Raw genomic sequence first — 24,906 nt, 5'->3', positions numbered from 1 at the left:
CACAAAATTGAGCCAAATTGTTTGTAGCTAGTAGCTACCTTTACTATACAAAACACCTGATGACTGGCTCTTGTACATAGTACGTACAAATACATTTGTTCGTACATACATCAGTCTTCTTTACACAAAAATTGTTGTCAGTCTTTAATTGAAACAACATAATTGTGTCCATCTGTCTGTTAGCTGTGACAGATTTAAACTTTTCTTGCAACCATTAAGCCAAAATAAAAACCGGACACACAACTCTTACACACAGCATTTTATTATGCAACAATCATTTTGTAGGGGTTACTGACAGCCGTTTCTTTGACGGTTGCGGATACGTTAATTTAAGTTGCTCCTTAGTTCTTACTACGTACGCTCCTAATTTCGGTGAATCAGATGACGCAGAGAAATTTTTAAAATATCTTTACAATTAATCTTTCTGGTTGCATGAATTCATAATATTACGCAACAAGAAGTATAAAAGAGGATGTCTTGGTTTGTTAAAAAGTGGATATCTACTTCGCACATCAGGTTAATTAGAAAGGGGACAAATAATAACTTTGATCCCCCTGCATTATTGCGTACAATAAATTGTGTGGTCACATTGATGCTTATGATTGTGAGTCAATAAAGCAAACAGCCGATTCTAATTAAGAAATAGGACCAGACATCACAGTCGAAGAATTTTGTATGGCAGTGTAAACTTCAAGAAAAGAAAAACGATTGGTCCAAACGATATTCCCTTTGATAAAGCATCACGCATCTTATCTCCAAGCTTATCAGCCAAATGACTACGATAAGTAAGGGAAAAGTATGCATTCAATATTCTCGTAGTACGACTTAAGAAAGAATTTCTACATATAGGTACTTGACGATGCGTTCTAAATTAGGTACAAGTGTAAGTGTACGTCTGTCGGTTTGTGCGTCGGTGAGTTGGTTCGTGGTGCGTCAATCTGTACATGAATTTGCAGAATAAACGGATGGACCAATTTTCACGAAATTTAGTTCAAATGATTTTTTCGAAGTGTCCGAGGTTGGTTTTATTTTTTTTAGAATGTATATCTCCCACACAAATTTTACGAGTAGTTGCAATTTTCACGAACGGCTCTAACGAGTTTGTATACGCAATGGTGTCATTAGTTCTAACAAAACCGCGGTTTTAGTTTTTCTCAACAAATACGGATAACTGTTTTTTTTTGAAAAAAATAATAATAAATAAATAACTGTCACTGAAGTCGTTTTTTCTTGTATAACTCGTTAATAGTTGAACCAGTTTTGTTTAAAAGTCACATTCTGATTAGTTAGCAAATATACACAGAGAAAAATATGACCACCTAAAAACTAACAGATTGCCTTATTGTTTTTTTGCCCATATGTTGTATCAGGAAATCTTATTAAAATCAACGATTAAGAAGGTTTTTTTAAGGAGATTTCTTGTTATTTTTATACAGAAAATCTTCTTAAAATTTGAGTGAAAAGTTCATTTTTTTGCCAACTTGGTACTAGAACAAAAAGCGCGATCAATATTTGTATAGCAGGTTGGTTCAGGTGGTAAGGTGTGCGACTAATGAATTGAGGTCTTCAGTTCGATTCCTGGCCTGGTAGTGCAGATTTTAACACAATAAGGAAAACCTGATTGTTTTAATAAGATTTCCTTCTTGGATGAAAACCATAGAGAAATCGGGTGCCTATTGTTTAGCCTTTTTTACTTCGATTTCTGTTATTTCGTTTTTGACACAATTTTTTTTTGATTAGTTCGTCATCCTTTATTTGGGTTTTCGTTTACTTCGTATTTCGATCACTTCGCCCAACTATAACTTCGCCTTGTGTCTTCTTGATTTTTATTTATTTCGCATTTTCATTACAAGTCCAATGAGTTGTTTCGTCAAGGTTCATTTCGTTTTTAGTTTATTTTGGCATCTGGTTATTCCGTCTTCAGTTTTGTGGATTGTTTAGGGTTTTGAAGACTTTTGGATTATAGATAAGCAAATCCTTGTAATATAAGAGATCAGTTACCTTAAATTGTAACGAATTCGTTGTTTTTTTCTTTTTTGGGCATCTTTAAAATTAACAGGCACTCAAAATGACGCGAATTATTCGCCACCATTTGTTTCGCCATTTAAAACATTTAATTAAAGTCCAAGTGAACTAAAGGCGACTTGATTCCAAAACGAAATAATAAAAAAACGAAGTAATCAATAACAAAATAAACTAAAAACGAAGTCATAAGAAAACGGAGTATAAGTTTGTCGAAATAAGGAAAAACGAAATAAATAAAAAACTAAACAACAAAAATACGAAACAATAAAATAGCGAATCGACTTAGACGACACAACCAAAAACCGAAATAAGAAAAGCGAAACAAACCATACCCAGAGAAATCTTATTGTTTTTGTTCTATTTTATGTGGTCTATTTTTCTTTCTGTAAAGGTACTTTAACTACAAAAGCAAGGATATACGACCCAGACGAGCATTTTATTTTTTTTTGCTAATGGAAATGCGCTTGTATCACGAAGTAAGAAATTCATTGATCATTGTTAGCAGTTTTTATAAGAAAACAAAATTAAAACCCATTCCCATACTACAAGCTAAATAAAGTCTCAGTTTGGTACAAGGCTTATTGATCAACAACTGGTAAATTTAAATTCAGCCGTTGGTCATTTAAAAACTAAGACTAAAACTTAAAAAAAAGATGATTCTGTTTTTCATTTTTTTTTTCTACCTTTCAAAACGGGATAAAAACACTTTTTGCTACACCCCACAGAAAATCGAAAACACAAGCAACGAAAGAATGAATTTCCATTTGAGTATATTTTTATTTCTTCACATTACGACTTTTAAGTCCTTTTTGGTATTCAGACTTATGTTCAACAGACTTTAAGGATACTCGATATCAGATCAGAAAATCGGAGCAAAGTGATTAATATTCACTTTTCGGAAGTCAGTCCTCAAATAAATTCTACATACCTACTTGTGTAGATACCTATTTTTACAGGAATTTTCGTTTGAGTATAAAAAGTATTCGATACTCACTTTCAGACTTACTAGGAAGCCAAAGCCATTAAGCTTTAAGTTGTCCAAAAGTATTACAGTAAAATAACCAAACGCTTCAAAATTATTATGAAACTTATAACTTTTTACGGAACACTGCATTACTATATTTTAAGTAAGAGGTGAAATGAGCAAAGCAGTAAGCTAAGCAGTAAAGTTTCTCTAATAACAAAAAAAAAAACTATCAAAATTTATTAAATTCATTTAAAAATAATGCTCCAGATAATCAATGCAAAACCTTTTTAAACACATTAATTATTTACAAAAAAAAAAGTAAAAGACTAATTCGAATCGTTCAACACTATTGTTTTGATCTATCGGATGTGCACCTTTCTATTTGAAAAAAAGAGTATCAGGAAAACATTCAATTTGATGAATGCCCTTCCTAATCTTCCCAACCTCTTGATCTTATCCCGTCTCAATTTTATTTCCACCATGAATCATCTAAACCGTCAACAAAGCCGCCAGCAATAACAACAGCAGCACATATCCGACTTCCTTCCCCTGTAAGGTATCTTCTATTTATTACTTCAATTATTATTTGTACTTGTAACTTACAATTACGTGTCTCACTGTCTACCTTCGCCACTGACACGCCGCCACCGTAGCCGCAGCCGTCGCGGGCAGCCGCCACGCCAATGCACACCCAGACAACAAACCGTAATAATACCCTTATCAATTTATTAATATAAAAAGTCAACAAGACACTGAAACAATAACAAAACCAAAACAATGACCGCCATTTGAGCCATGTTACCAATCTGCATAATATACCTTCTATACAACAGACAACAGACGCATCAGGTACGCCTCCATACCTGTTGTCTTCTTCTACTTCTGCTTCTTCTTCTTCTTCTTACTTCTTCAATATCGACATCGTCATCGGCGTCGTCGTAACTAGATCTGGGGTCAAAATAGCGCACAATACCAAACTCACTCACTCCAGCATACTACCTTCCGCTCAAATTCGGCGAGCGGCTGAAAGTTCGCATGGCGTATAAAAGCACTTGATTTTAGGTAAATCCACATCATTCCCATCTTGGGTCTATAACTGGTAACTGGGAGCAGCGGCACAACACCTTTCTGTGGATTATCTAGATACTTTTTTTTAAACCTGATTCAAAAGCCAAAACCGTGAAATAATGAAACTCTTTGTAAGTGTAAGCCAAGACCCTTCCATGTGGATACGTGAAGGGCAAAGTGAAAGTGTTACGATTGCAACTCATGAATTCTCTCTCTCTCACCATTCAGATATGCTGCGCCGTATTGCTTTTGGTTTCGTCTACATTAGCTGGATCAAAGGACCATGACTCACAAGCTGCTGTGAAGAACAAACGAGAATTACCACCTGGACCATATTCTGGTGGAGTATCGCATAAATATTTGCCACCGTCTATTGGCAGCGGAGGTGGTGGATACTCGGGTGGTTCAAGTTTTGACTTTGGCCATGGTGGAGGCGGTTACAGTGGTGGAGGTGGTTCGGATATCGGTCATGGCAATGTTGAAACATACATTATTCAGACCTCTGGTGCAGGAAAAGGACCTTCATTCGGAGGCGGATCCTTTGGAGGATCTTCATTAGGAGGAGGCGGTGGAGCAAGTGGCTATAAATATCCAAATGCTGGTCTCGGAGTCACTTTGGGTCACAAAGTCGTCATTCCGTCACAGTCGTATGGATCCCCAAGTCTCTCCTTTGGCGGTGGTAGTGGTGGCTCGTACAGCGGTGGACATGGTGGAGCCAGTTACTCCGGAGGTCATTCACCTTCAGTAACTTATGGAACTCCAGCAGTCAGCTACGGTGCACCATCAATTGGTTACTCTGGTGGGCTAGGCAGTGGTTCATCACACTACCACGGCAGTAGTGGTGTGTCTTTCGGAGGGTCATCATCTTCTCATGGCAGCAATAGCTTGTCTTTCGGTGGATCATCATCTTCTCACGGCGGAAGTGGTTTCTCCTTTGGTGGGCCATCTTCCCATGGCAGTTCATCCCTCGGTGGTGGAAGTTACTACACACCAAAACACACCTCAGTTCCATCTTCATCATATGGTGCACCAGTGCTATCATCTTACACTCCCAAGTATTCATCAGGCAGTTCATTTGGTTTGATCGGAGGTGGATCAAGCAGTCCAAATTACGCAATCGGACAGAAGGGTCTTGGTCATTTCTCTTACTCTTCCAGCAAACCAGCCGCCCTTAACACTGACTTTGTTTCGTCATCCAGTTTTAGTGGAGGATTCGGTGGAGGTCATGGCAAGGCCCCATTCAAACCATCAGCTTTTCTAGGTTCCAGCCAAGATAGTGGTGCGTCATACCCCAGCAACCAATACCTTCCACCATCGCAAGAATACCTTCCCGCATCCCATAGTTTTGCAGGCTCTTCAAGCTCATCCAGTGGAAACTTCGGTGGTAGCAGCTCAAGTTACCAAGTTCCATCAACAGTCTATGGTGCACCTAGTGGCAGTGGAGGCTCCCAGAGCATCTACGAACAAGCTGCACCCATTCACGAGTCTTCATCATACTCCGGCTCAGATGACAGCAACTACGTGACTCCAGAACAATCTTATGGAGTTCCATCAGCTCCTGGCAAGAGTTACTTGCCACCCAGTACAAGTTACGGCGCACCTAGCACCAGCTATGGAACGCCCAGCCATCACTAATCAAAACTATTAGTTTCTAGATAGAATCTCATGAAATCATTATTGTATATTTTTTTCTATTCATAAGTTGTTCGCTGTATTTATTTTTATAAATAAAATAACAAAATAATAATAAATAAAAAAATAATAAAGGAATTTTTTTCTACAGTTTCATTGATTGAAACAATGATTTGGTATTCAGCACATGGCAAATCTTCTTCAGTCAAAGTCACTTTCTCTCTTTCTCTTTCACTCTTCGTGTTGTGGGTGCACTAAATCACAAGACTGTCAAATGTAAATTTTTTTCAGCAGCAGGAATTTAGTGCCAAATAATAGCCATGTTGGTTTTGTCGAAGTAGATATGACGGTTGCGAGGGATGGGGTGGGAATAATACCTGGCATGCTGCTGGAAATCCACAGAAAGTGAATTTTATTTGAATTCGTTTTCTTCTTCGTGTTGAATGAGTTATGTTTGAATGCAAATGAAGGTGATTGGCATTCAATATGGGAAATTATCACAGTGATTTCGATGATATGAGACTTTCCTATCTATTCTTTGAAATTTAGTTTCGCTTTTTAATTGACATAAATACTCGATGGGTATCTTTGCTGTGTGAAGTAAGTACTATAAAAATACTTTATGCTCGAATTGTTTTGAATTTTAAACTCTTACTTTGTATATTGTAGTTTTGACGTAAATGGAATTCTTTGTTGTTTAAGTGTTTCAGCGTAAAGGCTGAGTTAAACAAAGATACATGTGAGTTTGCTTTGAAGCATCCTTTTATATGAAGGGATAAATTAAATTGGTTAAGAATAATTGACTCAAAATATACCTAACTAAAAGTGATCTAAACATTTAATGACCTATATGTACTTCCTGCTTAACAATACTTTGTTTAAATCGAATAAATGATAATTTTAATTTTAGTAACACTGATAACAAAATGTAATTTTTTTGGTCTCCGTTATAAAAAAAATACAAGTCTTTTGGGTTTTTTTAAAACAAGCATAGGTATTAAATAGCATGAAAAATAAAATAAAACCCAAAAAATCTGGTTTATACCTTTTTAAAAATTGTGTTTAACGTAGACAAGAAACCCATCAAACATTTTTAATTTAATTTTCAAAATTGTGACCATACCTATAAGAATTTAAAAGTTTTAGCAAAAAAAAAAAAATGTGAATTTTAGTCCCTTTTTCTATGTATAAAAAAAAATTAAAAGTATGATATTTGACTAATGTTTTGTACTATTCCAGTAACTAGACATTATTATCTTTCAATTGAGCCATCGAAACCTAAAAAAATATTAAATGGAATATTTTTTACGAATTTTTAAATATATGTTACAGGAAAGTAAAAAAAAATTACTATGCATGCCTAAAAGTTGTTGCTTCTAACCCCTAAAACTTCCATTTTATTCAAGAACGATCAACGAATAAATTAGGTTTGTGTTTTGAGTGAGACGGGGTGAAGAAGTAAGTTCTGTATAAAATTCTTCAAAGAAAATAAACAAGACACGGATTTCAAATAAAAAATACTTTGTTGTTATTATGTGCAGAACTATTTGGAATAGAATGAAAACAAAGTACAATATCAAGCCCAAGTATCAACTGTAAATAAGTACTCTAAAAAGAATGACTTATATTTTGGAAATATGTCTGGCACACCTATTTAATACGTGACTTGTCTTCGTAGAAACTCATACCTCTATTCGTGTTATAAAGTGCGTGCGACCTTGTGAACAAAAATTAAAAAGTAATCTTCATCAAGCTATAAATTACCTTTGGATTTGATACTGAAAATTAGAACCAACATTTTAATAACTTACTCGCAACTTTGTCACATCAACCATTATATTGTTAATACTTCCTCTTTACAATTTTCGTTGAAAAAAACTTTTTTTTACTGTCTATCACATTGTTTTGAACTTCACAATGTTGAGGAAGTTGATTCAAAATCTCACGATTTGTCCAAACCAAAAAAAAATCTTTTAATACAAATTTTATAATTCTCATAAATTTAGGCATTTCAGACGAGCAACTTAATTTCTATGGTCTTGTGATGTCTAAAATGAGATAATAGACTTGTTAATCGTCAAATTAAATTAAGGTGGAATTATATAATGCTTTTCATTTAAAACCTTATAAATGGAGTAATTACATAGCTTGAGTTTATTTAAGGTTGTGTCGCATAAAAAGAAAAGATGGAAAGCATAATGTGAAAAATACTTTAGCTTTTAAAACTCGTAGTGACTAAATTGTAACAAAGTGGTAGTAATTATTCCTGAAACGAAAAAGCTGATAACTAAGAATATTTCAGTAGGTAATGCTTAAAATAAAGGAAAAAAAAATTGTAGAGAACATAATTTGTCTGATCAATATAAGCACTTTAAACATAAGAACAAAAGTAATGAGGGACAAATAATAAAAATTGAACACAGAAACCCTTTTAAATGTTAGTAAATGTTGTAATTTGTTTTATTAGATGCTATTTAAGACAACAAATGCAATATGCTCATTTCGGTTTATAACCATCATCAGTCGCGTTTCTTAATTATGAAAGTGAGCAGTATAATTGAAAACTTGGTATGGTCATTTAAAGCTAATCGCTGTCGCAAATTGTGACCGAATTCAACATTTACCGATTTGAAATGTTGATGGTATGCATTATAACTAAACATTTGGAAAATTATTGAGCAATGAAGGAGGCAAAGTCAAAAAATTTAATTTGAACATTCATAGTTATGGCTTATGGGGGACGATATTTAAATCATCGACCAAAAACTAAACTTTATTTATTTATATACTACACATAATCTAGCATTTTTTTTTTTATTACAAAAAAAAAACAATATAATTCTTTTTACAAATGACTGACTTAAATACATAAAGACTTTGGAATAGTAAATACAGTAGTATATTGTGTTATTAGATTTTTAAAGTTTGCTGATCAGCTCTTTCATATATGGACGAAATGTAGATCATGATTCCCACGTACCAGGCACACAAAATATGTTTATAGTTACGCAAGCTATATTTTACATTCTTCACATACTTATTGAAGTTGCTTATCTGGCAACTCTATATATCAAATGCAGAGCAATAATTTTTTTCTCTTATTATCGAGACTAGTGTCAATGCTTCAAAACTTCAAATATGATTTTATTAAAAAAAATTTAGCAAAGACCAAATCTAGAAAAAAAACCCACTGTTTAGTATTATTGTTATCGAATCTTCTAATATAATATAATAAGACAGCCATGTATGCATGAACATATTACGTATACGATTGACCTAGATTTTTTCGCTTCACAAGTTGTCTCGCTTTCTGACATTTTCTTGTTTGTTGTCATTGTTATTTTATTACATAATTCTTTTCTTTGTTCTTAAACTTAAAAGAGTGAAAGAGTGAAGAGTCGCTTGTATATTTAACCTCAGAGTCATTTTTTCACGTTGAACAAATCTGCGGGACATTCACTTTCATTTGATTTATTGAGATTGTTTTCTCCGGTGCGATGGTGGCTCCTTCTGCCATCGACGTCATGGCACCATGTGCGATTTATCTATGACTCAAGTCTTTCATATTTGAAATTATATATGTATACTATACATGTTAAACTCGTTTGTCGGTATTGAATTTGTTTACTTTTGCTATCGTTTAAGCAGTATATTATTGAGTGTTTTTTTTTTCAATGATTCTGCTGTGTCTTCTTATAATGTTAAGTGCTAATAAATGAGCAATAAAATTAATTTTTGTTAAGTTTTTTTTTCTTAAAAGTAATTGAGTAATGTATGTGGTGGTCAGTTTGTAATTTTATTTAAAATAAATCGTTTTCAATTTATTTGAGTTTGATATTGGATTTTACTTTCCACCTCGCGGCGATATTGCCACCGTCCTAGGATTCAAAATTTAATATAATATTGAAGATGGTAAGATACTCATGGGAAATATCCAAATGACTAGCCAAATTATAGCTTTATCATTAATCATAAGAAGAAGAATTATTTCCATAACAACAAACTGTTCATTCATTATGTTTTATAACAGTGTTAAATTGATCTTGCATTATTTTTTTGTAGTGTAATTGTTTTTGGAAATTAAAAAAAAACTCTTAGCCTCTAAGAAAACAAAAAGTGCATTTTAGTTGTAGATGAAACCTGCAATATGTTTTGTTAACGCTCTTAACACATATGAGTGTTAAATGGTATTGACGATCAAAACATGAAATTCTTAAACTGCTCAAAACACAAAAAGTTTCAATCAATGCAAGTTTCTTAATTTATATGACAAATTAAAATGTTACATAAGCTTGATGACAATTTTAATATATAAATATTAAATACGTTACAACTTTAATTAATTAAGTTTTTTACAACGTAGAATCAAATATGACCACAACACATTTTATGCAGCGTCTTTTCCCTCAGTTTGGATAAATCGAGAAATTTTATCGAACTTCCTTTAGTTGCAGTAAAATTTTTCACATAATTATTCATACAAACACCACCCATATCAAAAAACAAAATCAGCAGTCAAGGAAAAACATATTTTCAAAAAGATGAATTCATCATCGAGATTGGTTTGAACAATACTATTTCTATCATTACGTTGTTGTGCTTATAAACAAACCTAATCTCCATGAGAAGGTCAACAGTAAACTGAGCGAACTAATCTATTAAACAAATAATAAATCATACAATTAAATCTCTTATTATGAATGCATACACTCATTTGTCTACCCATTAACTTACCTGTTCAACCTGAAGTGTTACATCGTTAATTAATCTCTCCAACAACGACAATACACGTGTTTTTTTTTTGAAAATTTTCTTATTCATCACAACCATAACTATATGCGCCACACATTAATGAATGCTTTCCTCACCACAAAAGTGCCACTTACTTTCATTTGTATTTGACTGCACTAAAACATTAAACCGGAATGTTAGCTCTTGCACTTGGCCAAAGAATAAGGAAGCTGAAGATTAAAGATTAAATTCCATAATTTTCTTTATAACACACAGATGGCACGACACAGCGGCAAAGTAGTGCTGCATCTGCATGAACAAAAGAAAAACAAAACAAAGCCAAACATAAAGGGAGTGCAACGACTGGAAGCTTTGCACGCCTGAATGGTTGTTTTCCCTCCGAAAATCGAAATATATAAATTAAAACGAAAGAGCTAAGCAGCGAACTTGATCTTCAGAAAGATCGTGCTTGGGTGCCACCAAGACTAGGCAAAAAGTATTATACCATGAGAAATTAGATTGCCAGAAAGGATAGAAAGGCGTAGGTGAGGTGAGCGTCGTCATTGAACAAATTAGGCAATTACTCAGCCAATTGATGACTTAATTGCATCGATTCAACAGAGGAGTGCATTGGAATGAGAGTGGGAGAGATGATGACTTATATAGTGAATTATTATTATTATATTGTTTCACTATACATATACACACTATAATTTTGTAATACAATTTAATAGTGAAAGGATTGGCACTTTCTATTATTTGTTACATAATAACTATTATAGTAGATCAACATTTGATATCTTTACCAAAAAAAGAAATATATATTACACATAAAAATATTCCTGTTTAAGTCCATCAATCAAAATTCCTTTCGTTTGCCAAACAATTGAAATGACTAAAAAACACGAACTACCACAATCTGATGTTTGTTGTCGATGAATAGCTTCTGTCAAAAAGAAAAAGCTAACAACGTATTTATGTCAAAAATTAGAAGATCGCAATGCAAATGCTGCCGGTGAATATAAATTATTTTGATGATTCGATCGCCCGCACGTTGTGATTGTAATGAATAAAGTAATTTTCAGGTGTCAAATTCCAATAAAGCATGGAGGATTGCAATGAAACTGATTGATGCCGACTCAGATAAACTAAATATACGGACGTGAAATGGACGTACGCACGTGTTGTTCAAGTTAACATCAGGGCTCGTTTGACTTGAATTGTTTTGGAATAAGATACTTTTGATATAAAAAAACATATATAATGAAATTATATAATTTACTTTTCAAAGCGTTTTGCCACCAATTTTTTACATACATAATTTAATTCGAGAAAAACAATATTGAATTATCCAAGAATAATAGAAAGAAACACATCCAAAATTAAAAAAGGGCTGATTAAAACGAGTTATATTATCTTAAGTTTTTTTTTTTTTTATACAAGAATCAAGAGAGTGATATGACATTTTTGGATGACAGTGTGGAATAATTTAAAAAAAATATAATGAAATGGTGCATTTATCAAATTTGGCAAAAATGAGTGCAATGTTTTTTTGGGGTAATTAACCTGGATTATTTTCAATCAAACAAAGAAGTATGTGAATGAAAGAAATTTTTCAATGCCGCCTATTATTATAATTGTGCAGCCCTATTTATAAACTCATCATAGACAGTACATAGCATTATATACTCTTTCTATTGTCTTTAAACAGAAAATTGTCATTTATAAACTTTATGCAACGTTTAATAGAAGTTGTATAAGCTAAACGAGTTTTTAGGTTGTTTAGAGCCTGAATAAGAATATATTTTGCTTAAATGTCATTTGAACATCAAATAATTTTCAGAAAAAGAAAAAAATATCAATATTTGTATATATTTTTTTCATTGAAGAATTTATTTTTTGGATTACATTTCCAAAAATAAAGAACTTGAAGTCAATTAATCAAAAAATAAGGAATTTGGAGGTTTGTTCCTGATATGATTTACGAGAAATTTTGGCCGCAGTACTTATAAATTCATATGTGTACCTCTTCATCTTTTTCTTATTCCATAGAATTTATGTCTACATTTTCATACATGTGAACCAAAAAAAGCCGACGGAAAATACATTTTCCAATCCAATCTAGTGAACAATTTGTTGTCAAGCAAAAACAAATGAAATGTGTTTTTTTTTAGAGATTTTCTTCTACATATGACATTGAGAACTTTCGCCCACGTTTTTGTTTATTTTTTTTTTTGTTTATTTTTGAATCAGATGGAGTTATTTTGTCGACAGATGGAGTTGTTTGTCGTACTAATTTTCCATTTTTAGTACTTATTTGGACACAAACCTAGCATAACAATAATGGCTAGGAAAATGTTTAATAAATAGAAATTTATGTAACGTTGCATAAAGGCTACATAAAACTTTATGTATTGTATAACTATGCAACCGTTTAGAGCTGTTTAGTGAAGTCTAATAAATAAGGCTGGTGTTGTTTAGAGCCTGAATAAGAATATTTTTTTTCTCAAATGTCATTTGAACATCAAATCAAAAAAAGAAAACAAAACAGCAAATGATTTGTATATTTTTTTTTAATCGAAGAACTCATTTTTGGCATTTGATTAATTTGTAATGAATAATTTGCAGTGAAAAAAAAACAAAAAATAATAAATTGTGTTTTTTGGAGATTTTTTCCTAACTAACTTTTGCCCGCAGTAAATATGTGTATTTTCTATTCTTTTCTCTATTTTGTTTACATAGAAATTGATTCATGTACCTATGTACATATGTATGTATGTATATCATTTTTAATGGTGTAATTTTTTTGGATTGTAAATATTTTCATGTGAACAATTTGTTATCAAGTGAAACAAATGAGGAAATGTGTTGTTTTTTTTTAGAGATTTGCATCCTTATAGGTATGACATCGCTCACCTTTTTGCTTTTTTTTTGTTTTGTTTTAATTTTTTGTTTATTTTCGGAGCAGATTGAGTTATTTTATCGACAGATGGAGTTGTTTATCGTGATTAAAAGTACTAACTTTCCAGTTTTAGTACTTATTTGGACACAAACCTAGCATAACTATAATGGATAAGAAAATGTTTTATAAATGAAAATTTATGTAACGTTGCATAAAGGCTACACTAAACTTTATGCATTGTATAACTATGAAGCCGTTTAGAGCTGTTTAGTGAAATCTAATAAATAAAAGCTGAAACACAATCACGCTTTGCCGTCGATTTTGACAACTGCGAAAAGTTCAACTATTGGAAATCTGTGTATCCTCACACAATGACGCTTTTCTTACGTACGCTTTTTTTGACAAACGTAAGGAAACGTAAGAAAGCGAGCAAAAGTTCAACCAGACTGAACTTTTGCTCGCTTTCTGACATTTAACAGTCATAGTTACAGTCACCCACATTATTATTGCGCCAAATGTGAATAAAAAAAAATAAATTATTGCAAAACTATGTGTGTTTTTTAATTTCTCTATATAGATTTTGCACAAAAAAACGACATCGAGATATTTTAAATCAAAACAATTTACGTATTAAAAACAAAAAAAATTTAATGATGTTTTAGACTGAGTTTTATTGTTAAAAACAATATATTTTGATTGGTTTTGTTTTTATAACTATAGGATTAAAGAATAAACAAATTTCTATGCATTTTTTAAACACATTAATATCCTTTTTCATTTTTCCACAATTAAATCAAGATAAAGACTTGGCCCAATAATTTTGTGAGTGACTGTGTTTTTTTTATTTGACAGCAGATTTTATGTTGCAATCAGCTGTTCAAAGTCAAAGTGACAGAAGCGCGCTTTGAGGATTTCTCAACGTAACGCAACGAAGCGACGCCCTGAAGCGTGATTGTGTTTCAGCTTTAAGACTGTATGTATGTAATACCCTATTTGTTTTGCCAAACGTATATATACGTAGGTAAGGTATGGTAGTTGTAGTTTCATAATAAAATTCTTCAGTATTGCATTTTTCGTGGTGTTAACATGTACTTAGTCGTCAAAAGTGACATTTGGTTAGGAGTGTCTTCACTTATTTATCTGACTATATCTATTCAAATTTTTATACTACTATCTGAGCTTCAGATTAATTTCTCCCTTCAATGTTTATTCGATGCTTACATTCCAGTATTGTTATTGAAATCACTATGTATATAGTTCGATTAATAATGTTAAATATTATCTTCTCGTGTGAAAATAATGAAGGGTTTGAAATATATCTTCCTGAAATATGACGTTCTTGACTTTTTAAATAAATAAAATGCACGACTGGGTCGCACGAACTTGCTCTTAGAGTTAAAGTTGCTCAAATTTTTAAGACTTTTTATATGGAAATTTGGAAAAAAAAATAAAATTCGTTTTTTAAAAAAATAAAATAAAATTTGAAATCAGATTGCCCTTCAAAACAAGTATGCAGTTTTGATTGATATATTAAGATGCATTTTTAGACAAAAAATTTTCAAAATCGTTAGAGCCGTTTTTTAAAAAACTAATTTTTTATAAATAATTTTTTTGAAAAAAAGTTTTAAAATAAAATTGGTATGCCATTTTGTAGAAATCACTAATCAACATCTAAAACCAAAATTTCAAAAAAAATCAATGTCCGGTTTTTAAAAATTAGATTTTTCAAAAAAAAATTTTCAAAATTTTTTTAAAAATCCAAAAATTATTTTTTTCGATATTTTATTTTTGATTTATACTTGAATCATATGAATGCTTCTTTACAAAAAGTTTCGTTGAAAGCAAATAAGCACTTTCGGAGATAATCGGATTTGAAAAAAACGGTTCTATGGCAGGTACCGTTAATAATGATTTTCAAACAAATTTTTTATTAAAAGATAGACCTTGTCTTTAAACTTATATTTGAATTTTAAACAAAATCGTTGGAGCCGTTTTTGAGAAATTTTAATTTTACTAAAATTTTTTAGGTAATTTTTCCATATTATTTAAGTTTTTGTATTCTGAAAGGTTCTGAAAGGGTACAAAACTTGAATAATATTGAAAAATTACCTCAAAAAAAAGTCGGATTTCTTAAGAAAAAAAAATGTATCTCGGTTATTTATGGAATATTCCCAACAATGTTGTACCATTTTGAAAAGAGAATTGAACAAACCAACTTTTAAGGCAACTTACCGAAACATCTTAGTGCATTTTTTTTACACTACGGCTCATTGAATTAGAGTCATGTAAAATTTTTTAGTACTAAGTTGGGTAAAAAAGTAATATTTTCTTTAAAACTGATGGAGCTGAGTTAAAATTTTTGAATGCATTTGATAGCAGGGTTATTCAAGGTTCCGTAACAAAAGAAAAAAATTAGAAAAATTAAGATTTGTAGTCACGGCAAATGAAAAACCGTCACGGGGTGACCATTTTTTCGACTTTTTTTCAAATGCCCATAACTCCCAAAATATATGGCTGCGATTGTTTTTATTATTTTTCTGATAACTTTCACCACCTACTCTATCTACCGTTTTCGTTTCGACGTTAACTTTTGGGACACCCTGTATAGTACCTATATCGCAAGTAAAAATTGAAATGATTTTGCTCTGTTTGGTGCATAACGCTTCTGTAAAAGTTCGACAGAATACATTTTGATTTGTTGTGGGCAGAAGCACAAAAATGAAACATATTCCCTTGCCCAAATTTATTTACAATCTGTCATTTAGTGTTCCATGGAGTTGTCCAGAATAATTTAGCTTTGTATTTTTATTATTATTTTGATCAACTTTGATTTGAACTTCAACGTTCTGCTCTCATTTTTTGGCTGATTTAGCGCATATTCTGATTCCTTTTACTTGCTTGAACAGAGCTTGAAATGATTATTCTGGAATATATAAAAATCGTTTTACATTAATATGTCCAATTTGTTTTCTGAGATACGTTTTTCCGAATTCAGAGAAAAAAAGTTTTTTTTTAATACACTCCTCAAAGACATTAATGTCGTTTTCGATTGGAATCACTCAAGGATTCACTCATTCTGAAATCCAATAAAACAGTTTGAATCGCTTCCACTCAATTCTGTTTTTTTTTTTGTGTTTGTGTTTGTTTTTCTGCGAAATTTAAAATGTCAAACATGGCATACGACTTGAAAAATTATTAATATTTAAAGAAAATTGTACCTAATTTTTTCAATGACAACCGGACTTGAACAACCTGAGTTAAGAAGCTGCCAGCAGAATTAATATTTAAAACAAACACAATTACAATTAACTGTAAATTTAGCTTATGAAAAAAAAACAATGTAAAAACGTTAGACCCCTTTTGTGCCAACATAATACTAATATAATCAATGTAAATTTTTAGATAACTAGCCTTAAGCAAATTGTATATGTATATACCTATAATTACTGTTCAATAAAAATATCGTTAAATCGTACCTAATTTTTAACCAATTAATGTCGAATTCGTTTTGGAAAATGTTTTAAAAGCAAAACAAAACAAATAAATTATTATTTGTTTGAAAATAAATTAACAAATTAATTGCAGAAAACAAAAAAAAATTGAATGAAAAACAGAAATAACAATGATTGAGTGTTTCTTTGACATGTAAGTATAAATTTATTAGTGCTTCTTGATTTGATTCTGATTTGAAATCGAGAAGAGAATTTCTCTTCTAAGAAGCGTTCTAGCTGTCATTTTCAAGCCAATAAAACGGTTTCAGAAGACTTCTGAATGCTTCCGGACGCTTTTGGACGTCCAATCGAAAACGACATAATATTAATACACTCACTTTAAACCCAAAATTAAACCCTGATTTTTGAATCCTCAGTTATGTAGTTTTCGATTGGTTTCACTCAAGAATTGACTCATTTTGAAATCGAATGGAACAGTCCAAATCGCTTCCACTCAATTTTTTATTTGTCTGAAATTTCAATTGTAAAATATTTGTATTATTTTTTTTTTTTTTCTTGCAAACGCAAGTTATGGCTTTAGAGTTGGAAAATTATGAATCATTATTCGAAGAAAATGGTAATTTATCCATCAATGTATCCATTTTTGATTTGTAATTAATTTGAATTGCAGAAAACAATAAATTGTTGAATGAAAAAACAAAAAACACTGATTGAGTGTTTTTGTTTTGACATGTTAGTGAATTCTGATTTGAATTCTGTTTTGAAATCTGAGAAGCGTTTTGCCTTTCAAACTTGGGCGAATGATGATTGATTCCGGACGCTTCCGGAGAGCCAATCGAAAACGACATGACTATCAGAAAAATAAAAATGTCAATATAAAAATAAACTTTAGTCCGTAGGAATAAGCTTTAACTGGGGTTTATCTGGTTAGTGAAAAATTGGCTCTAAGTAAAATAAAACATTATTTAATTTTTCAATAATACCTACACAATAACTGTTGCCGGTTTTTTAGCGGTATTGAAAATTCTTTTACATTTTTGAGATTTTTAAGAATAACAACAACTCAGTTAAAGTGTTTTATCTATTTTTATTCTAAAATGTAACTTTTTTCTGAAACTTACTTATTTTGATATTTTGTTTAAAAATATAAAAAATATTAATAAAATTTGTAGAAAAAACTATTTTAAGACACAATTGGCTTTTCATAATAAGAAGAAAAAAATAGTCTTCAATCACGCGAACTAAGAGCTATTTAAAGAAAACAAAATCTAGAAATATATAAGATATAATTACGTCCAAGCTAGAGTCATTTGGGGAAGTGCGCGCACTTTTCACTTTAAGGCGAAATTGTGAAGATTCTGTTAGAGATATCAGCATAATTTTTTTTCAACCCGCTTTTAAAAAAATGGAGCTGAGCACGCAATCGCGAAGGTCATCACTTATTGACGTCTTACTAAGCGCTGATTTCCTCATTTTTCGTTTTAGTTTTTTTTGGACACAACTCGAGAAATAAGCACTGCGCGCTCTTACCCACTGAGAGATCTTACCCCAAATGACTCTACAAGTTTTTGTCCGAGCGGTGACTGTGCAACACCCTGTTTATTAAAATCTTCGTAAACTCGGGGCAGTGCCGGTTTAAATACTCTAAAAAAAAATCATTTTAAAACGAAAACCCAAAATAGAAAAACCCAGAACCCCGAAAACCCAAAATCCAGAATGGGATCCCGAAATCCCGAAAATTTTTTCGAGATTTCGGTTTCAAAAACAATCCTTAGTGTGTAATTAAGGTGTTAACATTAACACGTAAAAAACAATATAAGTGTATGATTCCGTTAATATCTCTTTTTTACATGATTTCAAGTTCTTATTGCGCTTTCAGCAGCAACAAAACAACAAAAGTTGTGATTGAGTTCAGTTGGAAAAATCGTCAAAAGAATTATGAATTTTAATATTTAACTTATAATAATTGTATGTTTAAATTGTTATTTAATTGGTTTTAATTTTATGTTTCAGTTAAAATTTCACAATTTTGAAGAGTTTTTTTTTCTGTTTTATTTTCGGGTTTTTGGGTTTTCGGGTTTTTGGTTTTTCGGAATTCTGGGTTTTCGGTATTCTGGGTTTTCGGGATTTTAGGTTTTCGGGATTTTGGGTTTTCTGGGTTTTTAGTTTTCGGCAATTAGGTTTTCTGGATTTTGAGCTTTCTGGATTTTGGATTTCGGGATTCTGCCCGTCTCCCTTCTGTTTCTTTATTCATTATTACAGTCTGGATATTCTCCATAAACTATTTTGTCTCATCGGTCTATTCTTTTCCATATCCGGAAAAAATAAAGAAACGCATTCCCTCTCCATATTACCAGCTATGATTTAGTGATTTATATATATTGGCGCCTTTGCAAAAATTAAATTGGTTGGAGGAATATTAAGATTGCTTTAGTTTTCCAAAAGAAATTGGGGCGCCTTGTTCTTCAAAGATGAACGAAGATTTTGGACACCATTGTCCTTCCGAAAGCCAAACAAATTAACCTAAAATTGGGGGCGCCTTCATTCTTCAAACGGTTTAGGACAAAAAATACGGGCGCAGTTGAAAAAGTAAAATAGAAAAAAAATTGGGGCGCCTTTGTGAAAGAAAAAATAAATAAAACATCGATTGGAAAGACTTCGTGTTATTTATATAACTTTTGTAAAAGTTCGGGGCGCCTTCGGAGCCCCTGGGCGACGGCCCTGGCTGCCCCCCCCTAAAACCGGCCGTGACTCGGGGAAAAAACGTATTTATCTTCAAGAATGTACTGTAACTATAGTATACATAGAATACAAAAAAAGGTAGTTCTTTAAGGAAAAATAAATCTTGAAAATTCAAACTTTATAATAATCCTTGTTCAACTAGCTAGAGACATATGTGTTGTGTACATTGTTAGCATACTCTTACCATCAAGTAAGTAATTCAAGGGCATTATAGTCCTATTCCATTTCCATTTAAAAGTGTTTTTTTTTTTTTATTCTCTAGCAATATCGAAAAAAAAAAAATAAAGAATGAATTAAAATCAAAGTGTTTGAAGTTCTCATTATGCAAACTTTATACGCAAATCTTGGCATTGACCTTAGCTTAGATTGGCCTATACTTTATCTATATTTTTACTTGCAGTTTCATATCGCCTTTGAATGTTGCTTTATTGAACTTGTTGTGAGGGTATAATTTTTTATATTTAATTTCATTCACGAAATTATCTCTTCACCGGAGCTTTTAAAAGTTCAACTTGTATTTTTTTTTTCCCATCGGAAGTATCATACTTTTAGGAGCCATTTGAATTCTACCTTCATAGTTGTATACTCTTAGACATTATTGTTGAAGTTAAAATGGAAAAGCTTAAATGTTTTTCTTACATTCCAGTTTAGGCAGGAAATAAAAATTCAAAAAGGATAAAACATATGAGCAATTTTTTCTTGTTTCGCAAAAGTGGTTTTAAAAACTAGACTTTCAGCCAAACATCTCAATTGAAACTCTCGATTTTACCTGCTTTTCTATGTTAAACTACACCAGTGCCGTGGGTCTAAACATGGTTGTAAGTTGTCTATTTCCAGATGAACCATTTCATCGTAATCTGTCAATTCAATTCCGGACTCTGCCTTTAACACCTAACCGGTCATTTGACAGGTTGGTTTCAGTCATTTAACTTTTGGTCATTGAACTACCGGCAAAACAAGTGGCAGTTTTACACTCTCGGCTATCTGTGTGTTGCACAATTTGTTGCATTTGTGAGTGGGAATGAAACTTATAATAAAAACCCCCACCCACTGGTGGTGGCGATGACGATGAGAATTACTTTGCGATGGTCGGTGGTAGAGCGTGTCACCTTGACCATAGTCGGGTTTTTTCTTTGTTAGTTTTTCCTTCATTTTCTGCATTTTTCAACGCAGTTTTGGTTGAATGCTGCTGGAGCAATTGAACGATTACCGCATATTTTGCAACTTTTATTGATTAAATATTTTCCTATTTTCCCCACCAGATTTATACTGTTTGTTGCTTTTAAATGAATTGGGGAGAGCATGCGAACGAATGATCTTCCGCCGGAGAGTATATAAGTTTCGGAAGAGTTGGTTAACCAATGTAATATTTGTATCAAGCTCCTGCAGATTGATACAGTGATATTGTGAATTAGTTTGTTTATTTTTTTTGCAACAAATCTAGTTAATAGATATATAAAGGTAACGGTGTTATTTAAATGTTTTGTTTTGTATGCAAATTAATTTGTCACTTATATAATTCTGGTGCATGTAAAGTTTTTCGCTAAGCTCTTTCGTTTGAGTTCAGGATAATTTTTTTGTGATTGTATGGCGTTTCCTTGTGTTTTTTATTCAAAGTAGAACTATATACATGGGGATGAAATATTATGAAATAAGGATAAACAAAAATTTGTAAACCAAAATTGTGGTGTAAGCTAAGAATAAGAATAAAAGCTTAAAAAAAGTGAATTCAAAAATTTCAACAGCAGACTAAAAAATGCTTAATAATTTTACTAATTTTTTTTTTTTTTGAGATCTGGGTCAGTTAAAAAGTTAAACTTTTCGAAATTAAATCAGTATCGGCTTAGAAACATTCTTAAAGTTTGACTTAGGGACTTTTAATTTGTTTGAAAAAAAAAATTCCTTTGTATCTAAGTACTAATTATAACTGCAGCCACATATACTATTCGCATGTTTTTCACTGAATTCTTTTGCTGACGAAATAAAAAAATTTTGTTTATTAGATTTAGGGCCGGTTTGTTGACACTCGATTATCTTTTAATCAAGGATTTTTGTATGGAATAATCCTTGATTAAAAGATAATCGACTGTGACCAAACCGGCACTTAACCATTTTTTATTAATTATAATTATTAATTAATTGTTAAATTATAATAAAAATTATTATTAATTAATTCACGATGTTATGATTGAAGAGGAAGGGGTTATTCGGTGGAATACTAGGTTCGTTTTGTTTTTTGTATAATTTTTAAATTTGCATTAATTTGTAATTAGATTTTATCAGGCTATGTTTCCACTTTGCAAAACATTTTTTTTTATATTATTTATTTCTCCATTTATATCTGGCACTAAAATTTATTGCTATGACGGTATTTTGCTTTTTATTATTTTTCAATTTCTTATCAAGCCTTAAAAAAAATTTAAAAGCTAAGCAATACTTTAAAAATTATTAAAAGATTTAAAATTACAAAAAAATTGTAAAAATATTGCGAAGTCTTATTTTGCAAAATGTCTTTTTAAAAAACTTATATGTAGACAAAAACCAGTATCCATTAAAATTAAATCCTTTCTCATTCAGCTTTGTTACGATAACCCCTTCCAAGGGTTTTTCTTATTAAAAATGGCACGAAAAGCTACTTTTTTCAATCCGAAAACTTATTTTAGCAAAGGAAAATCGTTTAACATTTTACAAGGCACCCATATCTTAGGGTTAGATGTAGGAAATACTTTATTAAACAATTCTACAATAGAAAAATAACTCGATTGTCATCTTTTTTTTCACAGATGATTCGCATTTTTGTATTATGTCTACTAAGTACCTATGCCTATGCCGTATCTAATCCAGAGATTGCAACAAAAAGTGGAAAATCGCACACTTCAAATACTAAAACCGTATCCCAGCACGATGACCCGCTTCTTAACTCGATTAATGCATATGCCCAGCAGTATGAAAGCAGCTCAACTCCATCCAAGATTTACACAACACAGCTCTTCACTCATCCGTATCCAATACAACAACAACAATATTCACCCGCAATAACCACTTACCGAACTGAAGCTCAACCACCACGACTACCAACGTCACCAGCACTTGAAACAAATTTCCAGCCTATGCCACCAGCACCTCAGCATCAGCATCAGCATCCGCATCAACATCAGCATCAACATCAGCCTCATCATCAGGCTCATATTCAACCTCAACAAAGTCCTCCAACTCCAGTCTTGATGCAATATCTACCACAGCCTCAGGTTAACGATGGCGGCGTGCAGTACCTTCAGTTGATTCCAACTCGTCCACTCATTGTTCCAATCAGTCCCTATATGTCACCTATGGCGCAGCAGGCATACGCTCCACAAATTATCCCACAACCACAAATCAATGACTTTGCTGGCGCTGCCGGACGTTCAGCAACGGAGCCGGACACAGCTAGTAATATACCTTATGGCCTGCAGGCTTATGCGAATTCCCTGCAAAACTATCGCAGCTATAGATTTAACAGAGATGTCAAACCAATAAATGTCCCAGTAGGAATGCTCCTCAACATGCACGAATATATTCCATCACCCAATGATGCACCCAAAACACATGCTATCAAAGGAAGGCCATAATCAAAAATTTGAAATTTATTTTTAGATTTTAAAAATATTTTAAAACTGAATGTATTTTTTGACCAGTAATTTTTAATGTGCGTGTTAAATAAACTAATTTATTGTTTTTTCTCTAAAGATATTTTTAAAAATAAAAAAAGAAAATAGTTAACAAACCAGTAAGACTGAACTGTTTGAGGATTAAGTAAGTTATGTTCTTGAAAGCTTAATCTTATGTATGCATAATAATTTTTCCCTATCAAATATGGGTGTAACCAAAAATGCTAGAATAAAGGTGAAAGATATTTAGATTTGGGTTTGATTTATAACTTGAAAAGTTCCCCAGGTAATCAATTTACATTTCCCTATATAAATTAGAGATGCCACGAACATTGATTTGGCCGAATACCGAATATTCGGCCACGCTCCTCGGCCGCCGAATATTCGGCCAAGGACACTCAGAAAAAAACGTTGGTAATTTCAAAAAAAAATATACTTTGTCTCAAGAATAGATGTGGCTTAAAATATTCCCAACAACATCGTATTGTAACCATGAATAACTGAACTACTTTTAAGATAAATGTCTGAACACACTACATACTACTGCAAAGATAGACATCTAAAATCGAATTATATATGAGGACTGTTCGCCAAGATCGAACGGCGGCGGACCCATACAAGTGGTGGTCAACACATACTACAAAATTTCATATTTTGACAACATTTGCTAAAGTCTACCTTTCTTCTCCTGGGACAAGTGTTTACAGCGAAAGACTATTTTTCGAAGCAGGAATAGTCTACGAAGATAAACGTAATCGTTTAGTACCAACAAATGCGGAACTAATAGTTTTCATTCACCACAACTTGCCTTTAGTAGATTATAAGTACTAAAATTAAAATTTTTTAATAAAATACACATTTTGGTACAATAATGTAGGTATGTCTTTTTTCTTCTCCATTTGGTATTCGATATTCGGCCGAATAGTTTAATAGAATAATCATTTTTAGCAAAAAAACAAAACCGACTTCCATGGATCAAAACTGGGTTTTTTTGTTTTTAAAATAGTTCCTATGGCTAAAAGTGAACGAAATTGAAATGGGACCACACTGCAGCCACCAGCTTTCCAATACAAAAAGAATTATCAAAATTGATTCACTCAGTCCAAAGTTATGCGGTAACAAACATAAAAAAAAAAAAAAAAAAAAAAAAAATACAGACGAATTGAATACCTCCTCCTTTTTGGAAGTCGGTAAAAAATAGGCCGAATAGGCCGAATACCGAATAGTGGCCGAATGTTAGCGGCATCTCTAATATAAATTTTCCATTATCACATATGGATAACATTACTTTTTGGCACAACTTTTTGTCACAATCTCGAATTGCCCTGAAAGATGACAGTCTGAAACCAATGACGTCAATAATTAAACTAATTTCTTTCTTTGAAAAAAGACTTAAATAACAAAACCAACATATTGAAGAAATTAATTGTAACAGAAATGTTTGCACAATTTAGTTGCAACCAAATCAATTAGACTTGAAGCCCATGTACATTTTTTATTTAAGTTTGTCTTTCAAAGAACACAACTGTCTTTAATGTTCATTCGAAAACCATTTTATATTTCGAATAAATACAAAGTCAATATAACTCTTTTTTTTTTATTTCGTATTACTTTAATAAAGGTTTACCAAATTTGTATGATTTATTTTAGAGTTTTTTATAAACATTTCGATTTTTTTGCTGATATTTTATAAACTAAAAGAGTTTCCGAGAATTTGTTTAATAATCCTGTAAGGGGTCT

General features: G+C 31.9%; 2 protein-coding genes and 1 long non-coding RNA gene across 3 annotated transcripts in view; 2 read left to right on the top strand and 1 right to left on the bottom strand.

Annotated features, from left to right (window-relative positions):
* Nucleotides 1-23,396, top strand: part of LOC129917990 (uncharacterized) — a 107,108-nt gene extending 83,712 nt beyond the window's left edge. Inside the window, exon 2 of the mRNA XM_055998273.1 lies at nt 22,303-23,396. Coding sequence (XP_055854248.1) covers nt 22,303-23,127 — 825 coding nt within the window. The 3' untranslated portion in view covers nt 23,128-23,396. The remainder of the gene's footprint in view (nt 1-22,302) is intronic.
* LOC129917991 (uncharacterized) lies at nt 3,262-4,028 on the bottom strand. The gene is made up of 3 exons (XR_008772910.1): nt 3,812-4,028; nt 3,596-3,744; nt 3,262-3,541 (listed from the first exon to the last, which is right to left on the bottom strand). It is a non-coding gene; the product is annotated as an uncharacterized LOC129917991 (long non-coding RNA).
* Nucleotides 4,061-5,814, top strand: LOC129917989 (loricrin). Its single transcript, XM_055998272.1, has 2 exons — nt 4,061-4,191; nt 4,289-5,814. The coding sequence occupies exons 1-2, from the start codon at nt 4,180-4,182 to the stop codon at nt 5,693-5,695; spliced, it is 1,419 nt and encodes a 472-aa protein (XP_055854247.1). The 5' UTR covers nt 4,061-4,179; the 3' UTR covers nt 5,696-5,814.
* Nucleotides 23,397-24,906: the final 1,510 nt, after the last annotated feature.

Source organism: Episyrphus balteatus, chromosome 4 (assembly GCF_945859705.1).
Source record: "Episyrphus balteatus chromosome 4, idEpiBalt1.1, whole genome shotgun sequence".
Classification (NCBI taxonomy): Eukaryota; Metazoa; Arthropoda; class Insecta; order Diptera; family Syrphidae; genus Episyrphus; species Episyrphus balteatus.
This window is presented reverse-complemented; position numbering and strand designations above follow the sequence as displayed.